The 13,309-nt window shown below is 38.7% G+C and overlaps 1 protein-coding gene across 6 annotated transcripts in view; it reads left to right on the plus strand.

Moving 5' to 3' along the window:
* Utrn (utrophin) overlaps positions 1–13,309 on the plus strand; it is a 524,212-nt gene that overhangs the window by 488,903 nt on the left and 22,000 nt on the right. For all 6 annotated transcript variants that reach the window (XM_060380271.1, XM_060380270.1, XM_060380269.1 and 3 more), the window contains 4 exons: positions 5,253–5,389; positions 11,058–11,096; positions 11,298–11,363; positions 12,552–12,617. In XM_060380271.1, the coding sequence (XP_060236254.1) occupies positions 5,253–5,389; positions 11,058–11,096; positions 11,298–11,363; positions 12,552–12,617 (308 nt within the window). The remainder of the gene's footprint in view (positions 1–5,252; positions 5,390–11,057; positions 11,097–11,297; positions 11,364–12,551; positions 12,618–13,309) is intronic.

Here is a 13,309-nt window from a genome sequence, read left to right on the forward strand (position 1 = left end):
AGTAGATATAGCAAATATACTATATATAGTAAAATACTGCTGACTTTTACTGTTGGTATTGCCATTAGTAAAACAGGACCTGAAGATGAAGTTGTCTGGTTTCCACACCTTAGGGTTTTAGTAAAAGCTTACATGAGTAGATTGGTTAATACGGTAGATTTTGTAATTGGACAGTACCTTCCAGGATTTTTTTTTTCATTTATTTATGATGGTTAAGAGCAAGTGGAGAACTAGCTATTACTATTGCTCAGATAAGTTTTGATCCTCTTACTGCATCTTTACTTCAGGATCATGCAGTATTTCTTAAGTAGTCACATGCCTGCTTGTGTTTTTATTTGGTTCTAAATATTTTCACAATTGTTCACTAGCTTTAGCAGAAAAAGAGAAAAAAAATTGAAAGGCAGCTTTCTATTGTACAGTGAGTTCTTATGGAGTTGTGAATAGTAAGTCTAGAGGGATTTCGGGGTAAATGGTGACTCCATGGCTTTAGGCGATCTCCTTCTCTTTGTGTTTGCCATTTCCTCTAATTTGTTAATTACATAAAAAGAAACAGGGAGATTAGTCAGCAAAAACCAGAAATCCACTTAAACAAAATTTGCGATAAAATCCTGTGTGTGTGTGTGTGTGTGTGTGTGTGTGTGTGTGTGTAAATATACTAGATGGTGACAGACCATCACTAGCCACAGAACTTACAAGACTGTCACCACCTGGGGGAAAGAGAAGGAAGCAAAGGAATTTGGGAACTGTAGATTCCACAAAGACATCAATCAGATGGTCACACACAGGCTGCCTCTGAGCAGTATTCTACCATTGAGGCACTTGTCCTGTCCAACTACAATGTGATTGCTTTTATTTTAGCTTACTATTTTTTATTTTGTTATATTTTAATATTATCTTTTAGAAGCCTGCTCTTTCCTAATGAGGGACAGAAAGGGAGTGGATATGGAGAGAAAAGGAGGTATAATATTGGCATAAATAGAGGAAGGGAAAACTGTAATCAGGATATATTATGTGAGAAAAGAATCTATTTTCAATAAAATGGGGAAGAAAAAACCCTAATGTTCCAAAAAATGCATGTGACATCTAACAGGTTGGCTCATTGTACAGTAATTTCCAGTAAGTTCCTTTCCATCCCATTCTTTCCATCATAATAGCAACAGTTGTCTGTTTTTTTTTTTTTTTTTTTTAAGAGCAAAGCACTGCATGTAATGCGAAGGGAGAGTTGATTTTGATGGCCATGATAAACACTGCTAGGTGGCAGGCTTCTCTTTGCCAAAGCATTGCATTAGTACTATAAAACAGAGAGACACTAGGTACTCACATTAAGTAGCTAATTAGACAAAGTATATAAATATTTTACCATTTTTAGTACAAAATATTTGGATTAATTCATTGCCCTGGCTCTATTTCAGCTGCAGGGTTACATTCTGTTTTCCTGAATGTAGTTTCCAACCACTATGGCAAAAGTCACTTTTCACATCTCCCTTAGTGTTGTGGTGAAGTTTATGGAGTCAGTGAAATAACAGCCTTGGATTGCAGCTTTGGGTGGCACACATTTTCCCTCAATATAAAAATTACGGAAGAAATTAAAACACGTTTCTGGGTGGATATGTGCTTTATGAATCACATGAATTATTTGAAACAATTTAACTTCATTCTATGCCTGAGCTTTTGGGAGAGTGAGCAGGTATTTGTTGTTGTTTTTTTTTTTATTATTTGGTAATGGGGGCAGAATAAAGAAGTTTCTTTTTTTATTGTTTGATTAGATTTGCTTTGGTTTTCTAGGTTCTAGATACAATTGATGAAGAGTGAATAATATGGGATTCAACTTGTACCTTTGCGTGGTTTATCACTCTTCCCCTTAAACATAGAAACCTAGAATAGGTGAATTAGAACAACATAAAAACCATTGAAGACAGTCTATGTGAAGCTCTGTCTACCAAACACCCAGAATAAAAAAGCTCATAGAGACAGCAGGTAAATTATTGGACATGGGTAGTAGTCACAGAGTGTCTTTGAAGAGTGACGGGATGATTCTGTATATAAGTAGATGGTGTTGTAGGTGTTTAAGTCGGAATGTACTCATAACCAGTGACCTGTACAGTGTCCACTGCTGGGGGTCCCAGGGCAGGACTTGGAGCTTTTGTCACCTGGCCTTTCTCTTACCCACCTAGCTCAGGGCTAAAATTGAAGACCTCTGGACCTTTCCATTTCCACACCTTCCCATAGCCAAGCTTAGAGGCCAAGGTGAAGAAGGAGCACATTCTTCATTTAGTATTGCCATGTACATATTGCCTATGCTGAGGGAAGACACGGGAGCAACGGAATCACAGCAATGGAATCTTCCAAGGGTCTTCCTTCTGAATTTTTCTTGTAGAAGACATCACTTTTCCTTCATTATAAGGAGGCACATGCCTATGACCTCAGCTGTCTTAGAGTGATGCTGTTGCAGAAGGTGTACAGGTCCTGTGCTATTGATGGTGAAGTCTTTTGATTTTATTCTGCTTTCCAGGCAGTCTTGACAGTCTTCTTTTTCACTCTCAGCTCTATTCTGCTTGTTTCTCCTTTCTGCCTAGTAGAAATTCAGTTCCCACAAACCACGGTATTTTATACTGAGCCCTTCTCTGCAGAGATGCCATGAGATGGTGTAAGTGTATGTATGTGAGAACATGCATACATACATGTGAGAAAAATTTGGCATGTGTTATTCATGCTAGTGCTTTAGAACATATACACATATGTGTCTTCAGAGAGAAGAAGTCAAACATGAGTTTTATTTCTCAGGAATTTCCTTATTTTCTCAGACAGGGTCTTTGTCCTGATGAGACCTGATACGCTAGGGTCAGATGGAAGGGGAGGAGGACCTCCCCTATCAGTAGACTTGGAGAGGGGCATGGGAGGAGATGAGGGAGGAATGGTGGAATTGGAAGAGAATTAGGGAGGGGGCAATATCTGGGGTATAAAGTAAATAAACTGTAATTAATATAAAAAATTAAAATTAAAAAAGTCACAAACCCTAGGGTTCTGCCTGTTCTTACCTGTCCAGCTCTCACTGAGATGAGCAGTCCACCTTTTTACATAGCCTTTGGCTAAACTATCTCCCCAGCCCCACCTTGATTTTCATTTGCTTGTTTACTCATTCTTCTTATGAAAAGCTTTGCAGCACTGCACTCTCCTTTACATGTATGCCAGACTATTTCCATAACAGCTCAGGTTGTTAAATGTGTTTTCAGCTACTGAAAACAGACTCAACATTGTAAAACTTATGATGGCAAGGGATTGTCCTTCCTGAGGATATTTGTTTTAATAATATGAAAGTTTAATGGATTGTTTTTACTATAAATGCCTGGAGCTCATTCATACTTCTTTCTGTTTTGGAAGTCCAAAGTAAAATAAAAACTCTCTAGTTGCTTACTAGAAGAAAAGTATTTATGTACAAAAAAATACCCCTATGAAATGGAAAGCTGTATACATGGATAAATATATATATATTATGCATAAATACAGATATACACATATATATATGACAAAATAGAACTTGTTTGTATTAAAAGTAATTGCCTTTTCCACAGCTCCACGCCTAGCTTGGTAATATAAGCTTTCAACCCCAGCTACTCAGAACTATACAGGAAGACGTTCAAGGCCTTTCTAGACTATAGAGTACATTTAAGGGCAGTCTGAACAACTTAGTAAGAATCTGTCTTAAGATGAAAGTTAAAAAAGAACTAGAGTGCAGCTCAGGGTAGAGCACTTCCCTAGCCTGAGTGAGACACCGAATGTAAACTGCCTCAGTTCATAAACAAGCATCTGCATGTACTGGCCACTTGCCATTAAAGAAAAGGCCGAGTGTGGGGCCAGATAGCATAGTACATGCACACATTCGTCATTCTGTTCGTGCCTTCTATAGAGCCTCTCTGTCTCTTTGTAGAGAGGGGGGAATGAAGGCTACTCAGTGGTAGGTTTGGAAGCAAACTAGCTGATATAGGACCCAAGTAATAATTCAGCTCTCTACTGATAATAAGAATATGTAAATGCATCTTTAGGACTAAAGCTGCTATGTATGTTGGATATGAAAACTACAATTGCAGATAGTTTATGGAGTAAGATAAGGGAGTGGGACTTGAGGAGTTTAAGCATATTTCACCTGTAAATGATCATAGAAATGTATCATCTTACCAGGCCCAGTGGCGCATGGCCTTAGTCCCAGCACTCGAGAGGCAGAGGACGGCCTGATCCACAGAACAGGTTATAGCCCTCCAGGACTATGTAATGAGACCCTGTTTCAAAGAAAGAAAACAAACAACAAAGTAAAACCCCAATCATTTTGAAATTCTTAAAGAGATAGCAACACTATATATCACCATTATATTTTAATCCAGATAAAATAATGGTTAAGAAAGGACAGAGAAATTTACAGACTCTTTTCCTAATAGAGTCCTGAGGAGGCTCTGTGCTTTCTTTTTCTCTCTTCTCTCCTCTCTCTCTTTCTCTCATCATCATCATCATCATCATCATCATCATCATCATCATCCTTATGTTTTTTTTTAGAAAGAGTCTCATGTAGCCCAGGCTAGAACTCCTACTCCTCTTCCATCTCCCAAGTCCTAGGATTATGGACATGCACCATCATGCCTGCTTAGGAGGGCTTGTATATTTGTTTGTTTTGTTTTCTTACTCAACGCCTTTGATATTTGTTGAGAACCTCCCTAGGTAACCCAGCTGAACTTGAACTGCAGATCCTCCTGCTTCTTTTTGTATGTGCTGAGATTACGAGCCTTCCATGTCCCCTGCCACTGCCCTTTCTTTATTATTGTTTGAACTTTCTCCCAACTAGAGTGTGTGGTGGCTTGTGGGAAGCTAACATGGCCTAAGGGCTACCATCAGTTAGGCTTTTCTTAGACCCAATCAACAGCATGTGATCTGGAGTACCACCACTGCACTTGTTAAAGGAATTGGCTTACTGACAGGTAAGCTTTCCACAACTTTAGTTTTGGGATTAAGAATTTAAATATTGGATAAATAAGTTACTTAATGGTTTACTCGACTTTTAATTATGGAATATCATTGAATATATTTTCATGAGAGTCCCAATTGCCATTTATTTTCATAATACCATGCATTCCAAAAGTGAATAAAGTGACCAAAATTCTTGGCACTTAATGACCTTCAGCTTGCCTCTGCTCAAATTTTGTTGTAGGTGTTATTACAGCCTTTGGCTTTTAATGAGAACTGTGACTTTTTCAACCTCATAGACAACATCCGGAGAAGATGTGCGAGACTTCACGAAGGTGCTGAAGAACAAGTTCAGGTCCAAGAAATATTTTGCCAAACACCCTCGGCTTGGCTACCTGCCTGTCCAGACTGTGCTGGAAGGGGACAACTTAGAGACGTGAGTTCTGTTCTAGCATTCACTCTGTGAACACTTAAATCTGATCATTTTTAATACTAATATAACAACGTGAAAGAAATTACATAATGCCAAAAAGATTTGTGTCCTGGTGAAATGTTTTATTTTGAAACAGCTGAATTAGGTCTTTAACAACAATTGATTTGTATTACTTGGGTTTTTTGTTTGTTTAGTTAACACTGTCATAGCCAGTCTTTCCTTCTTTTCCTTCATTTCCTTCCTTCCTTCCTTCCTTCCTTCCTTCCTTCCTTCCTTCTTTCCTTTCTTTTTCTTTCTTTCTTCCTTCCTTCTTTCCTTTCTTTCTTCTTTTCTTTCTTTTTTCTTTCTCTCTTTTTTTTGTTGTTTTAAAAATATTTGAGTTAAATTGTGATATCATTTGTTCTTTCATTCTTTCATTTATTTCTCTTTCTTTTTTCCGTGTTATGGGTTTCAACGTGTTTGTTATAATACATTTTCCTATTTTGTTTTGTTTTGTTTTGTTTTGTTTTGTGTTACTGGCACTGGATTGAACCCTGAATCTTATATGTACTGGCCAAGTACTCTAACTTTGAGTTGTAGCCCAGCCCCATCTTACATCTTTTTAATATAAATTATCAGTAATACTGCATTTTGCACTTCAAATACAATCTTTTCTGAAACCTCATTTTATATTTCTTATCAGTCTTCTTAAAGATAAAAGTGGAAAAATGAAACTTTATACATTATATGAAATAGGAAGAATTGCTTAAAAGTCTGAATTCTGAGTTGACAAGAATCTTTCAGAAGTTATGAGAGAACAAAATTACAGTGGTACTATAAAGCTAAGGAAGAAGAATCTAGAGCCTGAGATGAGAAGGAGAAAAACTTTTAAAATGACCCAGAAAACATGCATGGGCATTTTAAATCACCAGGCAGTTATCTAATTAGATCAAAGTAGACTTGATTTTACATCGTTGAATCACTTTTTAAAATATGTACATTAATATTTCAACTGCATCATTTTTCATGTGCTTGAGTTTGCAAGCAAAACACCAATATAACTAAAAAGTGTGAAGTGTGATTAAGGAAGTCACCCTGCACTGACCTCTGTGTATACACACGTACACACGCACAAACAAGGATATACACCACACACAAAAATAAAAAGTTTCCCAATTGTTTCCACACCACACATTGAAACAAATCTTATTAAATTTGTTTTATTTAAAAGAAAGCTATTTAAATACATTTAGAAAAATATATTTACATTTTGGTCTTTTATGAATATGCTTTTGTCCTCAAATATTATGTACTTCAAAGAATTCTTCTTTCAGTAGCCAATGTGCAGTTTGACTTACTGAACACCTGATAAAAAATTACTTCTGTTCAGATTATATCTAACTGACCTTTCCACTAGCTGTTTGTTGTATATTATAACACTATCACATGGTGCTGGGATCCAGGAGGGAGTGTAATAGATTTGTACTAAGCAATGTTGCCTTTCTGTCCCTTAAGTAGTCATCGTCATTTTGCATCCAAAATATCTCCATCCTTCACATGAGCCATAGACAGATGGATATTTCATACACCTTTTACACATTTCTAATACTTTGCCTTTCGATATCAGAATAATCATGAAGTTCAGTTTGCACGTGCATGCTTGAGTTCATCTGTAACTGTGGAGGCCAGACATCAACATAGGTTGTCGTCTTTAATTGCTGTCATCTTATTTTTTTTGAGACAGAGCCTCTTACTGAATCAGGAGCTTGCTGACAGAGCTAGGTTGGCTGGCCAGCAAGGCCCAGGATCCTCACGCATACTGGGGTTAGAGGTGACCGGATTCTGTGTGGGTTCTAGGGATTAAATTCAGGGCCCTCATGCTTGCAGAGCACATATTTTACCAACTTATCCATTTCTAGGGCCCCCAAAGTGACTGTATTTTAAAGTAAAACTTAACAGAAAACCTTGCATAATAATTTCACTCTCTGAGTTTGATATACTATGCTGAAAATGCCTCACCCTGCTTATTTCCCTCCATTTTCCAAGAAGGATAGAAGAAGAAAGGAAGGAATGGGCATCTGATTAAATTGGACACCACAAGATCCCTTTTGAAGAAGATTTATGAGCTCCTAGATAGTGTAGGCAGGTTTTCTTCTTCAAATCCTGCATAGAGCTCTGTGGGTTTGCTGTAGTTCTTTTTTTTTTTTTTTTTTTTTTTTTTTTTTTTTTTTTTTGCTGAGCCCTTTTCTGCTACAAGGTCACTTAATCTTCCAGTAGAACAATTTATGTGAGTGGATAGTTTTTAAAAAAATGTTTGATTTCATTTATTCTTCTACTTGTGGGAGGAGAACATTGGAGAAAAACCATTGAAGTGGTGAAGGTGTTGAAGTTATTTAGGGAGCTGGTTAGAATGTTCCTTTGCCTCTTTCTCTTTCATCTTTGCAAATGTGGTATTTTATCTTCTGACCAGTAGTTAGCCATGCAGGCATGCATGGAGGGACTTTACGGGGATAAGTTGAGGCTTATTCAGTTAATTTGACAAATCTGTATGCAATAATTTTCAAAGTGAAAATAAATGAATAAAATTAAAATGCATACTACTCATAATAGAGTTGGCAAATAAGCTAAAGTAGTGGCAGAGGTCACCTGAAAGCTCTGAGACATTATTATTGGCTGGAGAAATAGATTAGTTTCCCTGAAGATAGAAGAGAACAAGAGATACCTGCTTCTGCTATTGGGCATAGAATCCATAGGAAACTCTATCACCCTTTGAGGATTTTATAGTGGCAAGAATCCCCTCAGAGCAAGTGCAGTTGTGGAGATGGATGTTCAGGGCTAGGAGGGACAGGTGCTGAGGCCTACCTGAGTCATGATCAGAATTTGGAGTGCTCAGAGGTAAAGGAAAAGACGTACTGGCCAAATGAATCATTTTCAAAAGTCTGGTTTAAAGCTCTAACAGGAAACTAGTATCAAAAATACAGAGTGAGAGAAGCAAAAGCCAGATAATAAAGGGCCTTGTTATCCACACAGCACCTTCAGTGTTTATCCGGAGAGTAGTAGGGAATGATGCTCAGGAATGATGCTCATGTCTTGAGGTGGTGGAGCATTATGACGGACAACACATTATATTAGAAGCCACACAAGGGGGCAGTGAAATAGGAGAGTATTATAAAAACATTGGAAGGTTGATTTGGGCGCTAAGGAGATTTCTCAGTAGTTAATAGCAGTAGCTGCTCTTCCAGAGGACCTGAGTTCAGTTCCCAGCAACTGTATTGGGTGGCTCTCAATCACGTGTGATTCCCACTCCAGGGCATCCAATGCCTTCTCCTAGCCTCCACAGGGACCCACACATACATAGCATGTATACACATGGTGTAGACACAGTGGCACATACACAAGGAAATAAATAAGTCTGAAAAGAAAGTTACCTTGAAGTGAAAGGGTAGAAGAGATAGAGAAAACCACTCTAGACAGCACGGTTGAGGTGGGAAGTGCAGGATCCATGGAGACAGAGAAATTGGGGAGCATAGCCCTAGCTCCACGTGGTAGAAATAAGGCCATATACTTGTTTACATCTTCACATACATGTGGGGAGATAAGAACTACACAGCAGCAGGGCTTGTCAGTTCACTGTGTCAGTGGGCAGACCGGAACAGCAGCCACATCTGCTCTTCAAGCAGCAGGCTGCAATCTAACAGGTAGAACTAGTTACCAGCTGTAGGACAAATGGATTAAAGAGGCAAAAGACCAACACTATGAGGCGACTGCTGGGAAGTTGTGTCATTAAAAGGGTCACCAAGTTCTTTGAAGTCTGTGTTGGATTTCATAGCCTTACATTTACGCTTTAGAGTCTGATTGTACTCTGTATAATATGAAATTGGTCAAAGCAGCCTGCTGAGCACCTAATAAAGGAAGAAGTTCCTTTATTACGTCAGTGGTGACTCACAGATTGCTGTTGCCTTTATTTTATTTATTAGTTACTTACCTACTCTTGGGTGCTGGGGATGGTATTCAGGACCTCATGCATGCTAGACAAGCGGTCTGTCAGAGGGGCTCAACCCTACTTAGTTATAGGTCCCAAGTATGAAGCACTTTGATGCTGTTCTTTCTTCCTACAGAACTAACTGTGAGCATTTATCAAAATTTCTCCCTACAAACCAAATCCTCTGAAGGCAAAAAAACCTAAAGTTTAATTTTGTTTCCTTTCTTTGATATTTTCCATAAAAATGTTTTTCTTTCAGCCTAGCTTCCTGTCCCCTCCATTCTTAGTTCACAAATCACTTATGTGCCAACAATTAACTTTCCAAGAACCAGTGTATATGTGTATACATATATTATATATATTTACTGATATATATATATAATATCAGTAAGGAATTTTTTCTTCTGTTGAAAGCTTACATCAAATGTTGTCCTACACTTGAACTTTGGAGATAATCTCTTAAGCAGTTACTGTTTTAGGAAGTGTGGCACAGATATATCTTTCTCTTGACATCTATTTCAGGGATAGTGAGAAGTAGTGACGTGTTAGAGATATGGGGAGTTAATATTGTTGCTCCATTAACCCTGCTTCTCCTTTACATGTGCACATTTAACTCTATTTACAGATTAGGTATTCAGACAGAGAGGATGAATGTTCATTTTTGAAAGTAGGTCTAAAGAAATTTAGGTTCCTACGCTGTAAGATGACCTTCCACCTCTTTAGCCTCTGCTGTGCACACATCATCTTGTGCTTCACAGCAGGAGATAATGAGATCATTAACTATGTCTCAAGTACGCACATATAATAGAAAAGAAAGTCTAGAATGATTTTGCTTGAGTCAGCATTAGCTTTTTTCAAGAGACTCTACATAATTAAACAGAGTACTAATTTTCCTTTGAGCTTTTAAATACTCAGGTAATTCATTATTACCTTCCCTCAAAAAGTTACAGTTTAAACTACTTTTTAATTGGTAGTTTTAGTTGGGATGAATTATTTCAATGGTATTTCATGAAGACTTGGGGCTCCCAGGGGTCTATGGGGCTAGGGAGAGTTGGCAGTGTGTAATCAGCCTCAGACCAAGCCCCTGAGTCAAGCAGAACTAGTTTGCCCATCTAGTCTCCTAGAGTAACCTTCTAGGTAATAGCATCATACTGGATAGAAGTCTGTCCTGACCTAAAGGAGTCCCTCTCAATATGCTGATGATTTGACTCTTTGAGTAGGACATCAGTAGGCAGTAAGGCTTTTCTTTTCTCAGTGTATCTGAAGTTGAGAAACTTGATGTACTGAACTGAACTTTTACATTTCTGAGTGAAGAACCAGAAAATCCTTTTTACCTTAATTCTGACATTGGTAGTCTAGTAATTAGGTAATAAATTCAGCGTTTTGATCAAGTATCTTCTTCAAGAAAAACAAAAATATAATTTTATCTCCCTTGGAATATTCTAGAATGTCATCTTTGAACAGCCTGTGATTGAAGTCAGTTTTAGCACACTGCTGATCTCTTCAGTCTGACTGCTCTAAGATGTGATTACTGTCTTGAAACATGCATGTTGTAAGAGCTGTGAAAGTTGCCTTTGATCTCCCCAGTGGTGAATAACAAGGGGAGAATGTGAGTGGAAGACGATCGACGATCTGCCTCCTTCTTCTTTGGTCTGAAACCACTCTAAATGTTTGCTCTGTGACTTTTGTCTCCCTGTCTCCTCTCTGCAGTCCTATCACGCTCATCAGTATGTGGCCAGAGCACTATGAGTGAGTATTCAAAGACCCCATGCACAGGAGGGGAGATCTGGTCAGGAGTACTAGCACGGGTCTAAACAACTACTTTCACATTCTGGGTGCCAACGCTGGTGGTTTCTTTGCATGGCAGATTCATTACTTAACTAACCTGCTAACTGCTAACCCCTGCCAATACCGAGAATAAAGCCCTTGCCTCTTTTTCTCTCTGTACAGCCCTTCACAGTCCCCTCAGCTGTTTCATGATGACACCCATTCAAGAATAGAGCAATACGCCACACGGTAAGAGACTAATAGTCACACCCCCGCCCCAGCCCCCCCCCGCCCCGCCACTCAGAGTATTTCTGCTTTCAGTGCTGCTGACAAACCTTGATGTGGGAGTGTATTTGCAGAAGTCAAGATTCTGTTACATATATAACCTGGGCCCTGATCTTTTCACTGTGAGATTTGTACTTTACCAAACACCTGCTATATAGCCTATGAAGAATAGATTTCAATAGGCTTCTATTACAGAGCTGCTGAGACTCCAAACATTGAGCAGGCACCACTTAGATAACATAACCTAGTTTCTGTGGATGAAAGTAGCGATTGGAGCTGTTCTCAGAGACGGTGCCATATGCATTGCATTGTGTAATTAAACTTATGCTAATGTTTGATTATTAGGGTTTGCTTTTAAATCTCTAAACTATGCAAAATATAGGTCTGCAGGTAGTATGCAAAACATTCAGGAGAGTGTTTAATACTAACATTGATGATACTAGACACCAGCTGTGTTCAAAATCTCTAGTTTAAGAACCATTAAAAGCAATAACATTTGAGTTGAGTTGAGACTAAGTCAAATTTTTGGAGCTGGTGGATAACTGCTGTTAAAGAATCTGGCTTGTTTATTGGACCACAGAAGGAAAGGAGCTGAGAAACTGTGGGTGCTGAAGACTGTGGTCTGACAACACAGAGACCAGTTGCTCAGGAGTTGCCTCATGTTCTAGGTAGAGAAAAGTCATGGTGAATCTTCAGAGCTGAGAGGAACATAACTAGACTTGTCTACGAAGGTTACCCACTTCAGTGGAGACCAGCGGGGAGCTCAATGAGAGCTTATAACACACTGTGTTATAAGATAACAGCCTCCAGGCCCTAAGAGAGTAATGATCACATTTCAGCTCACCAGTAGAGGTTTTAATTTCACTAATGTGTCAGATTTAGACCATTTTCTGTCTGGTCAAAATTAGAGTAGACTTAAAAATAAGCAGCCAGGCAGTGGTGCCGTACTGTTTTAATCTCAGCACTTGGGAGGCAGAGGCAGGCATACTCTGTGAGTTCAAGGCCAGTCGAGTCTACAGAGTGAGTCCAGGATAGCCAAGGCTGCACAGAGAAATTCTGTCTTGAAAAACCTAAAAAAAAAAAAAGGCTACTTCTAGATGAACATGCCAGTTGTAGCCATGTGATATCATTTCCTTGTTTTTGTTCTTTCAGACTGGCCCAGATGGAAAGGACAAATGGATCTTTCCTAACTGACAGCAGCTCTACTACAGGCAGCGTGTAAGTGCATCCTGAACCAAGTGTGCCCAGGAGGCTACCTGGAATGGTTTTGATTCTTTGTGATTGGGGCCAAGGAAAGCCACAAAAATCATACCATGCAACAGACCCCATGCAAGAGCTTTATGGGGGGCGGGGCAAAAGGCTGCCTCTGAGTGAGAATGGAAAAACAGAGAGATGGACCAGGTCATGATGGTGGGCTTTTACAGGACTTAGGGAGAATTGCATAGGAATTCATGATGGTGGAAATGTGTCTCATTAGTTACGACTGGACCACTGAAGGCAGGAAGGAACTTGGTTCTGGAATGTGGGAGGTTCTTAGCTGACTAAACACTACCTCCTTGTGTTATGGTCTTAGAAATAGTCTTCATGTATCATGGCCTCCCAATCAAAATTGATGTGTGTTTCCAAAAACTCTATGCATATTTTGAGTTTTGAAGCCATGTTAGTGTAAATTAAATGTTTATTTACTTAATCAACCCAGAAGCTTTAGAATAGTCAGGTTGCTGTATAATAACATAATATTGATGTGTATTTTTGTGGATGCGTGTTATACATTTGTATTTTTGTGAGTGTGTCAACATCTATTCCTAAGTTCAGATGTTTGCACATGTATATGGAAGGCAGGGATCACTATCAGGTGTCTTTCTCAATTGTTCTCCACTTTGTTTATTTTATTTTATCTTTTTTTTTTT

The sequence above is a fragment of the Meriones unguiculatus genome, chromosome 3 (genome assembly GCF_030254825.1).
Source record: "Meriones unguiculatus strain TT.TT164.6M chromosome 3, Bangor_MerUng_6.1, whole genome shotgun sequence".
Lineage (NCBI taxonomy): Eukaryota > Metazoa > Chordata > Mammalia > Rodentia > Muridae > Meriones > Meriones unguiculatus.